At 36.7% G+C, this 17,093-nt stretch overlaps 1 protein-coding gene across 8 annotated transcripts in view; it reads right to left on the minus strand.

Moving 5' to 3' along the window:
- MTHFD2L (methylenetetrahydrofolate dehydrogenase (NADP+ dependent) 2 like) overlaps nucleotides 1–17,093 on the minus strand; it is a 186,183-nt gene that overhangs the window by 10,594 nt on the left and 158,496 nt on the right. For 6 of the 8 annotated variants that reach the window (XR_013417179.1, XM_078001752.1, XM_078001751.1 and 3 more), the window contains 1 exon segment: nucleotides 15,352–15,477. The exons of 1 other annotated variant lie outside the window; for it this stretch is intronic. Coding sequence is in view for 5 of the 7 variants with exons in the window: in XM_078001752.1 (XP_077857878.1) it covers nucleotides 15,352–15,477 (126 nt within the window). In the remaining 2 variants the exon portion in view is untranslated. 8 annotated transcript variants of the gene reach the window in all.

Here is a 17,093-nt window from a genome sequence, read left to right on the forward strand (position 1 = left end):
CTTATGTGCTAAAATTAGTCATGTGAGAAAGAATTACATTTTATTCATATTCGATGCTCTGAAAAGCATTTTCCCCAATCATGTCTGAAAGAGAGCAAGGTAACAAGCATTACATCACCAGAATAACCTCTCATTGGCTATTCTTTCCCTGAGGGCAGACAAAGGTTTGCACTTAGTTGAAGATGATGCTTTTAAATATTAATCCTATTATGTGTAGAGAAAAGGTGTTCTACCTGCTCCATTAAAGAAAAATATAGAAGCATTATAGGACACTAATTTCCTTCAGCGACTTAATTTACTGTGGGTGTAGGTGTGAGGGCATATGTGTGTCTGTTTAAGGGAATTCCAGAAGTTCAGTATATATGGGAATCAGGTACGAGATCTTGATTGATATCAGCCCTTTCATATGAGATTAATGAACACATATGGTAAAACCAGGCTTAGATTCAATTTCATAAAATCAACGTGATTTTAGACCTACTGAAACTATTTGACAATTGAGACAAATAAACAATCACCAAATCCTGTTGTCCACATTAAACTTGCTCTGGAGAATGAGACTTAGATGAAAATGACATGGAAATGTTTAAAGTATGTTCCTGAAAATAAGAATGTTTTATTATTCTTATAATAAATATAAATAATTATCATAATAATTTATTTGGATGATCTCTTTGCAAACTTTAGACTCTGTAAAGTAATTCCATAGATTTCCTTGAAAGTGCTATAACTTTGTCAGCAAGATTAAGAACGTTAGGGTGTGTGTTCAGTTGTAGAGAAATAAAAGAGATTTAAAATCATCCATTTGGGATGTAAGATTTGCCTTTGTACATACTATTCTCTTTGTCTAACATGCCCTTCTTTCACTTTTCCAGTTGATGAATATTTATTCTTCCTTCTCAGATCCAGGGTAAATGTCACTTTCTTTGTGGAGCCTGTTAACTCCCCAGGCTAAGTTAACTGTTCATTCATGTATCAGTGAGACTTAGTAGAGTGATTTTCAATTTGCATTCATAGAGCATATTGGAATCTCTTGTGAGATTAAGTCATACTGCATATGCCTCCTCCTACCCCAATATTGCACATTGTCAGTATGCACCACTGAGAATTAATGTTTGAAGTGAGAGGTATTTCTAATAGTGGGAAGGGAATGTTATACATATAAATGGGATGGAGAAAATTTAAAATCTGGTTGGAATTCACTGCGGTACTATGGCTACTTTACATGATGGCCTCAGGTTCCCAGGAAAGTACCAGTCAAACCCCAATGTGCAAATGGTTTTCACACTTCTGCTTACATAAGAGTTGTTAATGTGCCATCGACCAAGGCAGGGCACATGATCAAGTTGAAATTCAAAGACTTGGAGTAAGAACAGTGGCCAAGTCACCCAGCAAAGGGGGCATACACATGGGGACAAAATAAATGTATGGCCATTTTTTATAATCTACTATAGTAGCCTCTTGGCTCCCAGTCCACCATGTCAGCCATATAATTTGCTGCCAGTGTTATTCTTTAAAACACAGATTTGATTATCTTAGCTTATAAACATTTGATGGATCTTCACTGTCTCTAGGATAAAATATAAATTCTTTGTTATGGCAATCAAGGTCTTTTATCTTCTGACCCAACATCTTTATTTTGTATCATTTTCTAGCCCTATACTCAATTAGTCACTGTTCCCACACATGCCATAAACTGGACCAGATAGATTCATAACAAATATTCCTTGAGCAAGATTCATAACAAATATTCCTTGAGCAAGACATAGTTACTGCCTTGTGGAGCTTTTAGCCTAGTTGGGAAAATGGACATTAAAAAGGCAATTGCCTAAATAATAATTGAGCTACGGCAGTGATGTGTGCTACACATGAAATGTGTGCTGCACTGTGAAGGTGTCAAGAGGATCTGGGTCTGAACAGCACTGTGTATTCATGTGGCATATCCATGCCAAGTTTTTCCATGGGAAGAGAGAGGTGTAGAATAGACAGTGTTCTGTGTAGGGGAGACAATGTGATAAAGGTGGCAAGAAGCTTCCCTCAGGTAGAAAGCAGCCTGAACTCTCGGAAACACTGTAAGAAGGCCAGTATAGCTGAGATGTAGGAGTAAAGCAGAGTTGCAGGAGATGACATGGAAGAGATAGGCAGTGTCTGGTTATGTAGAGACTCATAAAAAATATCAAGCATTTTGCATATTAACTTAAGAGCAATGGTTAAAGTATTTTTAACATTTGGAAAAACATATTTTGAGGCAGCATAAAATTAAATGAAGAAACTGTTCTGTGTTTGCACATTTCTCTAATGAAGTGAGTTTAATATCTGGGGTGAAAGGAAAGGAGATAAACACAAAAATTACAAAATAAATTGAGATTCTAAGGTGGGAATAAATTCAGGCTTTTGTAGGAGTACCTCAAAGAGAAAATATAAATCAGATATGGGGATCAGAGAAATATTGTAAAGTTGCAGAAAAGCTGCAAGATTAATGGACACCTGAGCAGGGAAGAAAGGGAGAGAGAAAGCAATGCAGACACAGGGAAGAGTAAAAGCAAAAGTGGGCTGGATTTGACAATAAATCTAATATAATGGAGGAGGTAAAATGAGTTCATTATGACCAAAGCACATGATGAAAACAGCGAGAAGAGAGAGAGAAGCCTGGGGAGGTGGTCATGGGCACATGGGGTCAAGAAACTTAGGTTGGGTGATGGTAGCTGTAGTTACTGTGTTCAGGGTGAATAAGCTTTTTAAAGAGTCTTTCATGAATAAACTTGGCTATTTACATATTTAGGAGTGATCTTTTGTAATATGAAAAACTTGTGAGAAAAATGTATACTACTAAATAATTTTAGAAGAAAGTAGTAAAGGAGAAATTCATCTTGCATTTTCATAAAGTTTCAGGCTATTGCATGCCACTAAATCATTACTCAAGAAATCCTCTTTCAGCCTGGCATGCATGTCTAATCTGTGTTCTCTCTTCTCCCCTATGTGGCTGATGACTTCCCCCTCTACGTTATTGGCTTCAGATTTCTAAAAGGAAGAACTAAGACTTGGCTTGACATCATTTACATTATTCTTACTTGAAGACAACCATTTTTCAACGTCAGTATAAGAACAATAGGTACAGGGCAGAGGCTCTTTCATATTTAAAATTTGAGGTGATGACAGAGATAATGGAATAAACTAATCATCCAGTTTTTATGAACGCCTCCAAAAAAATCCAAGGGTGGCATAGATGACAGGGTGCATAAAATTTACTCATGAAGGATACTAATAGCAACATAAAGGACACTAAAATGCCCTTTAAAATCTTAAGTAAGAATAAAATAGAAAGTATGTGGTCATGAATCTTTTGGCACCATCAATCCATCCTTCACGACAGGGTGTTTCCAGCTGGTGTGTTCTGTCATTGCTTCATTTGGAAACTTTATGTTCTCAGGTTCCCAGGGTCAAGAACCGAACAATTCAGATTCTTATTTAAGATACTTGGTTGGAATACTCTCTAATTCCTTGGCAAATAGTAAATTTCTACTTCAGTAGATTATACATACTCCAAAGATCCCAAATAATGGCATTTCCAGATGTATCTAAACAGAATTAATTTTGCTAGTATATTTTTGAAATTGTATATTCTGGCAAAGTTAAAGAATACATTTGTGCTCTATAAATTTATTTTTGGAGTGGAGAAAGAAGAACTGATGTCTCATGTTCCTATAGTATTGTTTTATTTGTCTTTCTATTTTGTCTGATCCACTGTCTCTTTTAAAGAAGTACTCTATGGCCCATGTCAGTTCTCCACAATGCTATAATTATTTTTTAAAATCAACACCCTCCCCCAAAAAGAAGATGGATGATTCTTTATCTGTGGCAAGGCAGCAGAACAAAAATTTCTTGCTTCTCTCATGTGAATTTCATCTTCCTGGTATACATATGTAATTGTCTAAATTAAATGCTTGAAGAATTTTCCCATGCTTCTAAATGCAAGCCACTTAAGCGTAGCCTCTCAAACATCCACTCTAATGAAGGGGAGACAAGCTTCAGGAAAATGAAGTACAGGAATAACAACCAGAAAAACCTGAATGACATAGGACGGGAGAAATAGTATGACTCAGGAGATAATACAGAAAACACTCCACTTTCTCATATGGTTGATAGAAAAATGACACTTAAAAACATGGTGAACCAGAAAGCAAAGGGCTCCTCAACAAGTCAGTAGTTTGACACTAAACTTGGAAGGTAACCAGGAATCAAGTGCTCCAAAGGGAATTTACTATATTTCTTCTTACATTCATCTGGTTGCTGAATCTTTAGGCTTCTACAAGTTTTTTAAATATATTGAGATGTTCATTATCATGGCATCCTGTGGTCAGTAATGAAATAGAGAGGATTATTGCCCTAATGTGGTAGAAATGTATGAGACTGATCTATATTTCTGTACAAATTGTGTTGACTTCATTACCTTGGTAAGCTGTACCTACAAGGACTTCTCTCAACTATTTACTTTGCAACTTGTATTTGTAGGGTGGCTAAGTTTTATTTTCCTTTATATTAAGTTAAATATATATCTGGTAATATATGTTATAGATGTATACCATCATTCTCAGCAAACTAACACAGGAACAGAAAACTAAACACTGCATGTTCTCACTCATAAGTGGGAGTTGAACAATGAGAACACATGGACACAGGGAGGGGAATATCACATACTGGGGCCTGTTGGCAGGTGGAGGGCAAGAGGAGGGATAGCATTTGGAGAAATACTTAATGTAGACAACGGGTTGATGGGTGCATCCAGCCACCATGGCGGGTGTATATCTATGTAACAAACCTGCACTTTCTGCACATGTACCCCAGAGCTTAAAGTATAATAATTTAAAAACCTATTCAAAAAAACCATAAAAAAAGAAAAAACATACCACTCACACCACTTAGAAAAAAAATACCACTCATACCACTTAGAAGACAATTAGTGGAACCAAATAGCAAGTCAGTCACCTGGAGAGAGTTTGAAATTGCTTTCTGTGAACTCTAGCTATGACATATCAGTGAAACCTTCTTTCTCACCATGGATGCTGCCAGCTGTCATTGTCAGATTCTATTTTAGTAGGCAGGAGTAACAATACTGCCTTGATATTTCTGGTAGTTCTATTGAGAGCTGGGAAAATTACTAAAAATATCTCCCTTTCATGATGTCTTTAAAAATACAAGATCATCATACACTCTTGTCATCCTCTCCAATCCTTTCCTCTACCCCCAATCCCTTTTTCCTCAAGTCACTGAACATTCGTATCAGAGTGGCAAATCTGTAAACTAGATAAAGCTTTCTGGAGTATCTTCCAAATCTCTTGGCAGGGCCTTAATTTCTATAGTCTGCCATAATCAACCCAAGATAGGAGAAGATAAAAATCTCCCTTCCGTAGGTATTTGGTCTTAATATGGATCACTGAGAAACAACTATTAAAAACAAACAAACAAACAAACAAACAACAACAACAAAAAAACAACTCATCACAGTTCAAGCAAAGAAGAAAAACTTGCAGAGGTATTAGTCACCTCTCTTGTTCCTATGAAAGTATTTTTTGTGTCTCAACTTTAACTCTTCTCTACAAAGGTAGATGATCCAATGTCAAGGACATTCTACTAAATAGAGGTCTCTAGAAGTTGACTTGATTTCAAAGCCCTAGACTTCACAGTAAATATTCTGTCCATGTTGTAAGCCACAATGGAGGCAGCTGGCTTACTGATGATAGGAATCTCATAGTGACCATCAGTGGTTCTACCTGTTTCGTGAAATGATCTGTGTGGATTCTATGATCACAGTGTTAATAATAATCTCCCAGAGGGGCTTTTACAGTGTTCATCAACTTTTCTAAATGATTGGAACAAGTTACCTCTGGGTTAAAGTATAAGATCTTCTCTTATAGTAAAAGCTAGAGCTTTGAACTACTTTATAATTATCTACCACAAAATGTAGATGTTTTGAGTCAGACTGATTAGCCATATCATCAAACTAAATGATTGACACTGAAAACTGAGGTGGTTGGGAGTCACTTTAATTTGGTTCTTTGTAATCACAGATTAATAGTTTTGTGAAAGTGATACAATTAAAAACCATCCTTGTTTACTTAGAAACTGATTATATACACGTACTTTCCCATGTTGTAGAACACACAATTGGGAGTAAGCAGTGCCTAAACTACTTTCCAAATAAGCTTACTTTGCATAATCTGGAAAACATAAATTCCGGGTGTACACCCGGAATTATTTGTTGTGTGCACGATACACCAGGACCTCAAATAGTGCCTAGTATGAAGCAGCACTCACAAAATATGTGCTGAGTAAATCAATGAAGAATCAATGGATGTATCATTAATGAATATGTGTTGTTGAATTAATGATGTATTTGCTGTTACTCTGCAAGAAAGCTTTTGTTCCCATTAAGTTAACTTGAGGGGAGTATTTCTGTAATGTAAGAATGATACCATAGGTTTTTAAATACAGAGAATGTTCATACAGATAACCAGTGGCCTGAATAAGAAGGCTGAAATCTGGTGTGGGACAGAGATATAAAAGAAATGGGCCAGACACGATGGCTCACGCCTGTAATTCCAGCACTTTGGGAGGCCGAGGAGGGCAGATCACGAGGTTAGGAGATCAAGACCATCCTGGCCAACATGGTGAAACCGTGTCTCTACTAAAAATGCAAAAATTAGCTGGGTGTGGTAAGTGTATCTGTAGTCCCAGCTACTCAGGAGGCTGAGGCAGGAGAATTGTTCCCACCCGGGAGGTGGAGGCTGCAGTGAGCTGAGATTGCACCACTGCACTCCGGCCTGGGTGACAGAGTGAGACTCCATCTCAAAAATAAATAAATAAATAAATAAATAAATAAATAAAGGAAAAATAAACGTAAGATAGGAAGCTAACCTTACAGAGGCATCCAATCTAGTTAGGAATAACTAAGTAAAAGTGAAAGGATAGGATTAAGAGCAAGATGAGTAAGGCAAATGAAACCTGTAAGGAGAGTCTGGAAAAGATGGGAATAAGCATGAGTGCTTTAAAGTTGATTCATATAAGAGTTGGGCAAAGAACAGACTACACTGGAAGAGAGTTTAGGCCAGAAAAGTAATGAGGAGGATGGTGGTAATTGAAGTGTGAAGTTGTATACTTCTGGGTTAGTAGTTTAGTGGGAATGGAGAGAAAACGTGAGCAATGTGTGCTCGCTCATACACACACACACACACACGCACACACACACACACACAGTTTTTCACCAGGCATTATGCTTGGCAATTCACCTACATTAACTAGCTTATGTAAGGTGATTATTTCATTTAATCTTCACAACAACTTTATAAGATAGAATTATCACAATTTTTCAGATGATATAATTGAGTCTCAGAGTGGTGAAATGATTTACCTAAGATCACAATTGTTTTAAGCAGTAGAGTTGGGATTCAAATCCAAGTTAGCTTGACTCCAAAGCATAGTCTTTTATGAAAGGTTGAACATAATACAAAAAGAGCAGGGAGTAAAAGATGAATCCAGACTTTCAAATGCAGAGCATTAAAAGAAAACATAAACGGAAAGCTGCTTACAAAGCACTCCAGCGGTTTTCACCCCATCTCTAGTAATTTCTCAGGAGAATGATACTGAGCTTCTATTTAATTCCAAACCCTTTCCTGACCTTATGTTTGACTATTGGGTTGGAATTTTGAGGAATGGTTTGGCCAGATGGAGTCTCAAATTAAAAGGTCCCTTTATAGGGGAGATTTCCTGCCTGGTGGAGATTCTTTTGAAAAATTCAAAGTAAGGCACCAGATATTTGGGGAAAATTCACAATTGTATACAATATCATACTTCCCTTTTTCAACAGACCACGTTGGGCCTGCTATTGAGCACATAAAGCCTTTTATAATGTTTCCTCCTTTCCTTTGATTCTCTGTTCCCTCTACCAGGAAAGAGCCCCTTCCTCTCTTTTGCCCATTCTCTACCCTAAATACGCATACTTGAGTAAAATTCATCTCAAGAGGATTCCAGAACTGGCGCCTCCACTCTTGCTTATTCCAAAATCCTTTGAGTCATACTTGATTGATTCTTCTCTTTCCCTCATATCTAATTGTTTAACCAATCATTTCAACTCTCCTTTAAAATTATATCTACCATCTAACCACCGCTTAACATCTTCACCCATTATAAGCTGCTCCACGCCCCATCATTTCTTACTTGGATAATTACAATAGCTTCTTAACAGCTATCCCTATTTATACCCTTAACCTCTATACAGCCTGTGTGTCATTCAGTAGCCACAGTGCATTGTTAAAATACAAGCCAAATGTCATTTCTTTGCCCCAAATCCTCCAATGGATTTTCACTGCCTTAGAGTAAAATCCAAATATACTTCCTTGGTCTATAAGACGGGATTGCTGCTACCTCTTTGACTTTATTCTCTATCACTCGCTTCCTTACTTACTGTTTCAGTTACAATGGCCCCCTTGCAGATCATAAAAACCACCAAGCAGGCCCTCCTCAGGGTCTTTGCATTTGCTTCTCCACTTGCCTGGAATGCTGCTCCCTCACCTGTCCACATGACTCCCTTCTTTGTTTGTTCAGGTTAGCATAAGCCTTCCCTGACCACCCTTTCTAAGAAACTCAATGCCATCATTCTCTAGCCCTCTTAGTTTGTTTTATTTTTGTATCACTAAGACACTGCCTTGTTACATAGATATGTATGTATTTGTTTATTATCTGTCTCCTCTAACCAAAATGGAAGCTACTGGTGGGTAAGTACTTTGTCTCTTTAGGTCACTGTTGTATCCCAAGTGACTATAAAAATGCCTGACACATAGCAAATGCTTAATAGCATTGAACAACTAAATGAATGAACCAAATTTGAAGCATCTGAAGGGCTACCCTAAAAACAGTAATAATTAAGAGACTGAAAATAATCCAGTGAAGATAGAGATATAAAAAATGAAAGTCACAAAGGGACCTGACACAACTGTCAAAATTGTATAACATGGTCAAAAAGTATCAAATCTCTATCAATGATTGAATAATAAACAGTTTAGTTAGAATTAAAGACATTTAGGTGAGGTTGTAATACTTGCACAAATTTTATTGCAAATCTGTGTATCTAAGATCTATGGAAAGCTCAGGGTAAGATTTGAGCCAAGATATAACTTCAGTGACACCAGGATTTCATCATAACCCCAGAAAAAAGTTAGTAAGTGGAGTATGCTTTGAAACCAATTAGAAAGCAATCATACAATGATGAGATAGTTCCCTGAGGTTTTCAGAACAAAATGAATTCAGATAGGTAAGCTGAATGATATGTGGATATTATAATAAAAAAGATAAATAAATATCTTTCTTTTCTATCCTAAGTAAGAGATTAGTCTTCAAGTTCTTATGTAAATGGTAGATTATTATTTACCAAAGTATAGCCTCCCATTCAGCGACTATGGATTCCACATCCCTTGTACTCCACACATGACTACATTCGGGTCTGTAGAAAGCTAGCAGATGTGATGCATGTACCTTCTAGTTAAACTTTATTAAAGATGGATTTTCTTGTTCTGGGCTCTCTCTTTCACTTTTCCTTAGAAGATAACATAAATGAAGAGGCAATTCAACTTCAACCACGTGGATAAGGACAACACTCAGGTGGAACGATGTTATGGGATGAATTGCATCCCCTCTAAATTCAGATGTTGAAGTCTTAACCCCAGTACCTCAGAATGTGACTGTTTCCGGAGACATGGTCTTTAAAAATAAAATTAAGTTAAAATGAGGTCATTAGCATGGGGTCTAATCCAACCTTCTAAGAAGAGGAAACTTGGACATAGACACACACAGAGGGAAGACAATGAGAAGACACAGGGAGAAAATGGCCATCTACCTGGCAAGGTTGCCTCAGAAGAAACAACCCTACGAATCCCCTGATCCTGGACTTTCAGCCTCTAGAATTTTAAGAAGTAAATTTCTGTTGTATAAACCATTCTGTCTGTGGTACTTTGTTATGGCAGCTATGGCAAACTAATAGAAACAGTAGGATAGGAGAAAACAGTATCCCTGAATGATGCATAGCTGCCTAACTCCATTGACTGCCTCCCTAATTCAGACTTTCGTGGGAAATAGCAAAATTATCTTTTTTTTCAGACACAGTCTCACTGTGTCACCTAGGCTAGAGTGCAGTGGCACGATCTTGGCTCACTGCAACCTCTGCCTCCCGGGTTTAAGCAATTCTCCTTCATCAGCCTCTTGAGTAGCTGGGATTACAGGAGTGCGCCACCACATCCAGCGAATTTTTGTATTTTTAGTAGAGGCGGGGTTTCACCACATTGGCCAGACTGGTCCCCAACTCCTGCACTCAAGTGATCCACCTGCCTCCGTCTCCCAAAGTGTTGGGATTACAGGTGTGAGCCACCATGCCTGGCTAGCCAAATTATCTTGGCTATGCATTTTGGTTTCCCTTTGTTACAGCCCTTCACCTATACTCAAGTATAATACTTAAAAGGAAAAAAAAGGAAACAACCTAAGAGTTTAACAATAGAGAAAGGGTGAACCAAATAATGATATATTCACTGAACATAACCATAAACCAGAACCTCAGCAAGGCAAATCAGTAAAACAAGTTTAAGTGCATAAGTCATATATATTCCTCAAACTATATAGTTGATGCATACATAAAATATCTGGAAGCAACTTTAGTACAAAATATAATGATAATGTCAGTTGCGTTAGAGGAGTAGACATTCTTTTCCATAAAGTGTGACTTCTTTACTTTTGTAATTTAAACCGGTGTCATCAACAATATAATGTACCTTTACATTAGACTTACCACCTTTACAAAGACTTATCACTTTAAATCTTACTATCCAATTATGTTAAGACAGTAGAGAGACGAAAGTCACTCTTAGACATTAATCTCATCTATTTTGATTTTAACAAAAATGCCTACATGCCATTTCTCTTTCCTATCTTTTTGCTTTCTTTACAACACCAATTCTTTCTTGTCTTATTTTATTCCTTGTTTTAGTATAAACCAATGAGTGGAAAAGCATTGTCAGAGTTGGAAGACAGGGAGGAGAGATGGCAGACAACAGGGAATAGACACTCCAGTTCTTCTTATTCCACCTCAATCCCTGCAGGAAGCATCATAAAATTGAAGCAAAGCTACTAAAGCTTCAAAAGTGTAGAGAAATGTCTTTGTGTTAGTTATGAGAAATAAATGAGGCCCGAGAATTCACCTATAAGAGCACGGTTAATTGAATTAACAGCATGGAAGTAATTAATTAGACTGTTCAGCTGAACAAATCCATTTGATGAATTAAGAACAGTACAATTACGAGTTTTTGAGCCTAGAACTATACACTATTTTCCGATGTATTATTCATAAGAAGCTATTTACTACTCATAGCACATAATCTCATTTATATCTTTTGAGAATACAGCCGTCTTTGTCAGAAGTGTATGAAGTTTCTTTCAAAGCTACAATAGAAAATGGTTTAAAAAAAATGCCCATGAAAGTAGGTATACCTAAATGTAAAAAGTAATAATCTATATAGCAAATATAAATTTATAAATTAATAGATTATTCACTGTATGATTATTAGTAATGAAAAATAATTCTTAGACATGCAAAATAATTTTATCACAGATGCTTTTAAATACTGTTTCTTCTTTTAATGTCATAAGTTAGGAGGGAGGAAGTATGTTCAAGTAACAGAAGAGGAATGTTAAGCGTTTGTCAGAAGCTGGACATATTGATGAACTGTCAAGTTCTTAATTGGAAATCAATACAAAACAAAATAGCACTTCAATTTAGTAATAACTTTAAAGCCCTATTTATTTCCCAAAACATCCAGAGAGGCATGGCATTGCAGGAAAGGCCTAACTTGGATATGTGTTGAGGAAAAGAACATACTGGTTGGCAAGGTGCTTAGCACACATTACCTTCCACAGTGAACAACCTACCTGGACAGTAATAGTAATAGTGAGAAACTGTAACCAAACAACTGAATAATCATGTAGTAGAAGTGATTATGGCATTGGATATTGATTTGAACTATATGATCACTAATTTTATGAGACTTAATTGGACACAGAGAAAAATACAGGCAGTGCTCAATTTTCACAGGGGTGTAAGACCACAAAGATGACTGTTGAAACAGTGCAAAGCAATTTTAATAGTCAATGGGAGAAATTATATTTGTTTAGTGACCTTTAAAATTATTTTGTCAAAACATTAAAAGTTCTCTTACTGTGTTTTATAAATATATAGTGGATAAAAATAACAGTAAAATTAATATTACTGATAATAGTAAAACAAATATTACTATTTACTAGTAGTAAAACTAATAGTAAAACTAGTATCCACTAATAGTAAAACTACTAGCAAAATTAAACTAATATTTAAAAAAAGAATGCAACTTAAAATGCTGAAAACATTGAGAACTGAACTGTTTTTTTCTCTGTAAACATTTTGCGAAGTATAGTTTGAATGGTTCTTGCCTTTTCTTGGTCATACAACTGATGATTAGGAGCAAGCATCTTTTCTATGCCTTGGTGAACTGGCAGATTCCTTTCTAAGTATGAATCAGCTTCCAACATTTTATCCTTTGCCCTTTCAATGGCATGAAATTTCTCTGCAGTTTCCTTTAATGTGAAGTTTTTTACATCCTCTGGGACATTGCCATCCTTTCCATCACAGCCATTTTGCTCATTTATGTAGATAAATCATTCCCATCAATGTTATCTACTTTAACTGGGTCACCCAGTTTTCTTTACTAATGAAACAAATATTTCTGCAAGGACAATTTACTTCAACGATTGATTTTATCTACATCTATTTTGTTTATCTTGGCTATAGTTATAGTGAAACTTTTCACCGATACTCACAAAGCAGCCACCACACTTTCCCTGTGGCAATTTGAAGCCAAATGTTACTTACGAGTTTTGTAGCATAACCCATCTTAAAGTTCTTCCCTCTCAGTTGGGGGATCATCCCTCACCTCAGGTTAAGTCCTGATGAACAACTTGAAGAGCAACATGTCAAAACCTATCACTTGCCTGCTCCTATGGGTGGCTGAGTCATGGCCTCACTGGCAAAGCCTTCTTTACCAAGTCCAGGTCCTCATTAGTACTCTGGCTCCATGAACCAGCAAGCTGGCAAGCTAGATACAACTAATAATATGGGTGTCTTTTATGATAGGATTAGAAAATCTTGACCTTCCAGGTGAAAGTTTCTGTGCTTTTACATGATTATTTGGTAATGCTCTGTTGGATGTCCAAGATACCTCAAACAGCAGAGCTGAATGGAGCCACTAATATAATTGCTATCATTTAACTGATAACACTGACAGCTAGTGAGGTGGTAAAGCTATAGGGCAACAGGCTAGGTCTCCCAGCCCTGTTCATCTCATATCTTTGTCTCTTTTCCATTTCCTTTTTAAATGTTTTATATATACTTAGATACACAGAACTACAACTTGATTTAATAGTCATTACCAAGTTAGACTTCATGTGACATGGAGTATCTATACGTGCTACTAAGTGTACACACCCACCAAAAATGCTTATGTAAAATTTGCTTTCAGAATACTTTTTACTTTCAGCAAAAAACATTCTAACTTAAAAATAAGAAAGCATGGAAGTGATATGAGACCAAAAAAATACTCTATGAGAGAAGAGTCTTATAAAACGTGCTAAACTGAACTGCTGGGTAAGCTTGCCTTACAGGCGGTCAAGGCTGTGAACTGCAAACATCCCTGCTTTTCTTGCCTCAAGCTGGTTATCTCATGTTGTCAATGCCATCTGGGTGCATCACAAATGTGGTAATTTTGCAATGAACGCATAACTATAATGTTATCAAGAAACAGAATGACAGTAAAGAAAATAAATAAGGCCAGGTTTTAAAATAAAATGCACTTTACTCTTTCAAGTTGAGAAATTCAAATAAGTTACTCATATTTGACCTAAGTGACTGAACATGAAAGATTAAATAAATAAATGAGGTCATTCCCTACTGATTTCAGCATGTACACAACACACACACAGACATAGGTATACGCATACAGATACACATGTTCATGTCGAGAGCCATCACTGCTAGAATAGAGTTCCAACCATGTCAGGGACGCTATGTATTAGAGCCAATGAGGGCAGCAGTGTTTTCTTTGGTAAGGTACATCTGTACTCTGCTCTTGTTTACACCATTTTGTCTCTAGAATGCATTGTTGCACATATGTGTCCTCAGGGTTTTCTTTTTCTTTTAGGCTCAAATGGCTTACTTGGATCTGGTCCCTGATGTATGTTAGAATCTCACATATATAAGGCCAGTATCCTAGGACACTTCTAACTGCATTTTCTATTTTATTCAACGATATGCTAGAATTTGGGTAAACTCTCAGCTGATGAGCAGGTTCTAAGTGAAAATTCAAAATCTAAATTATTTTTAAAATGGCACCACCCATTCTTTTCAGTTTCCCTGTAAGAAGGGCACACCTATAACTAACGAAGTTCTTGATGTGGCACTGTATTTTTTGGCCAGAATAATCAGTCTTATACAAAAAATATTTCTAACATAAAAATGTCACCACTTGCTTAACCATATTTGTGCCTTCATAGACATCTAAGATTCCTAGGTGACACTGAAAATCTGAATGCAGGTAAACATCTGACAAAGATAATGGAAGTAAAATCAGATTAGAGGGTCAGGCACCTAGAAATACATCAGTCTTGGGGCCCAGTTTCCCCTTTTGTAAAGAGAAGACTGGGTTAGAATTTTTTTTTATTGCTACGTATTTGTTGCCTTATATCTTTCATTGACCACAATAACTAGCATAGTTCCTTTTCTTTATTCTCTCTAAAACACAAGTGAAAAACACTGACTTCAACTATCTAGATAACTATTTAGATCTGAAATATAGTTAAGGTTGGCAGACACATCCTAAGGTGCCTTCTGGCTCTAAGAGTGAATGGCTGAGAATAGAGCATATTTGACTAAGCGTAGAGTAAGATGACAACTCCCAAAATTCAAAACAATGCCCAGGTCTATAAAAGGCCAGCTGTATTCTATCAATAAAAACTGTACTACAAGAAATTTGATCCCTAAACCAAATATTAATGATACAATTAGAAGAGAGGGAGAAAAGGAAGAAAAGAAGGATAAAAGGGAGGGAAAGAGAGAGGGAGGGAGAGAGTAAATATTTAAGTCTGATTGAACTCTTTTCCCTCAGAAGAAAGAGGTGATGATTAATAAGTTAATAATTCCCCCATAAATGAAACTTCTCTATTTTTAAAATATGTAAGGTGGAATTTTTTTAAATCTTCACTTATCAAAAGATATTGGTTTATTACCTTCAAAGTCCACATCTCCAACTAATTTTGTCTTTCCTGTCAGTGGATCACGGACGTAGTTGATACCCACATCAATTACAGCAGCACCTTCTTTAACCATATCAGACGTAATCAACTTTGGAATACCTGAAAACAAAAAGAGTTGTTTGTCCTTCAGCATAACACATGTTTATAAATATGTTTGGTAGGCTTATATATATATACACACACACACATATATATGTGTGTATATATATGTGTGTGTATATATATGTGTGTATATATGTGTGTATAACACACATATATATGTGTGTGTAATACGTTGTTCCTTAAAAAACAGGCCATTGATCATTTCTGATCTGAGAGAAGAACAAAGATGATTAAGGCAGCACATAAGGGCTTCTGAGGATGAAATCCTGCAGGAGTTACCCTCTCACCTCAGAGATCGCTCACCTGACATCGCAGGGATACCTGCTTGAGCAGCATCCTTTTGTATGTCACATACTATGAATGGCATGGGGAGATTGCGGACATGAGACAGGCTCCTGCTGAGGTGTGGTGGAGTGGAGCACAGTGAAAGCAACTTGGAAATTGGAAGGAGGGAAAGAAAGAAAGGGAGGAAGGGAGGGAGGAAGGGAGAGAGATAGAAAGGAAGGGAGGGGGAAAGAAAAGAATGAGGATAATAATAATTCATATTCCCCAGGTTTGTCATAAACAGTAAAGTGCCATACTCATAATGGCATCTCATCAACTCCAAACATGAAGTTCTAAGTGCTATCTTGAGCTTTCATTTTATTTTTTCTTGGTTTCTTTGGATCACGATGTCTGTATGATTCTGAAAGGTGTAATGTATAGTAAGCTCTCCTCACTATTGGTCTGTTCCAGTTTAAAAGACAGATCTACAGAGATCTTATGTCATCATCTATTTCCTGCAATTATTTTAAAATTTTGTTTCAAGTACAACAGTACCGGCTAAGATTAATGTTCCAGTTTAAAAAAAAATAACATTGAACAATCCAACCACAAATTTAGTAGATTAAAGCAACAATTTATTACTATGTCTTATGATTCTGTGGGTTGACTGAGTTCATCTGGATGTATTTAGCTTAGGATCTTTCATGTAATTGGAGTCAGATAGTGTCTGAAGCTAGAGTCATCTAAAGACATGACAGGCTAAAAGGACTCACTTACATGGTTGCAGAGGATGCTTGTGATTGGTTAGGAGCATAGTTAAGGCTGTCAACGGAACACATATGCATGAACTCTCCATGGGGCTTAGTTTCTCACAGACTGGCAGCTGGTTTCCAAGAGTGAGTGTTCCAGGAGACAAGAAGTATTAGTTACCAGCCTCTTAATGCTTGGACCGGGAAACTAGCATAATGTCACTTCTGTCATATACTATTGGTCAAGAAGTAACACAGTCCACTCAGATCAGGAGGAGGAACAGAGACTCCACTTCTCAGTGGGAGGAGAATCAAAGACTCTGTGCTCATCTTTATTATTCTATCACAATGCTTCTGATGGACATGGTGTCTGGTAGGTTATTTGCTCACATTCGGATTCTAGATCTCTTGCGGGAAAAGCCTACCCACTGTGTTGTTAGAGACATTCTAGCACCTGTACTATCCATTTAAGCATTACGGATGGCTTAAATGTCACCTTGTAACATGATTTTTACTGCTAGCAAGAGTTTAAAGGCTATAAACAAATGGTCAATGTCAACATAGATGTAGCTATGGGATAGCTTCTTTAGTCTCATAATG

The sequence above is a fragment of the Macaca mulatta genome, chromosome 5 (genome assembly GCF_049350105.2).
Source record: "Macaca mulatta isolate MMU2019108-1 chromosome 5, T2T-MMU8v2.0, whole genome shotgun sequence".
Taxonomy (NCBI): Eukaryota; Metazoa; Chordata; class Mammalia; order Primates; family Cercopithecidae; genus Macaca; species Macaca mulatta.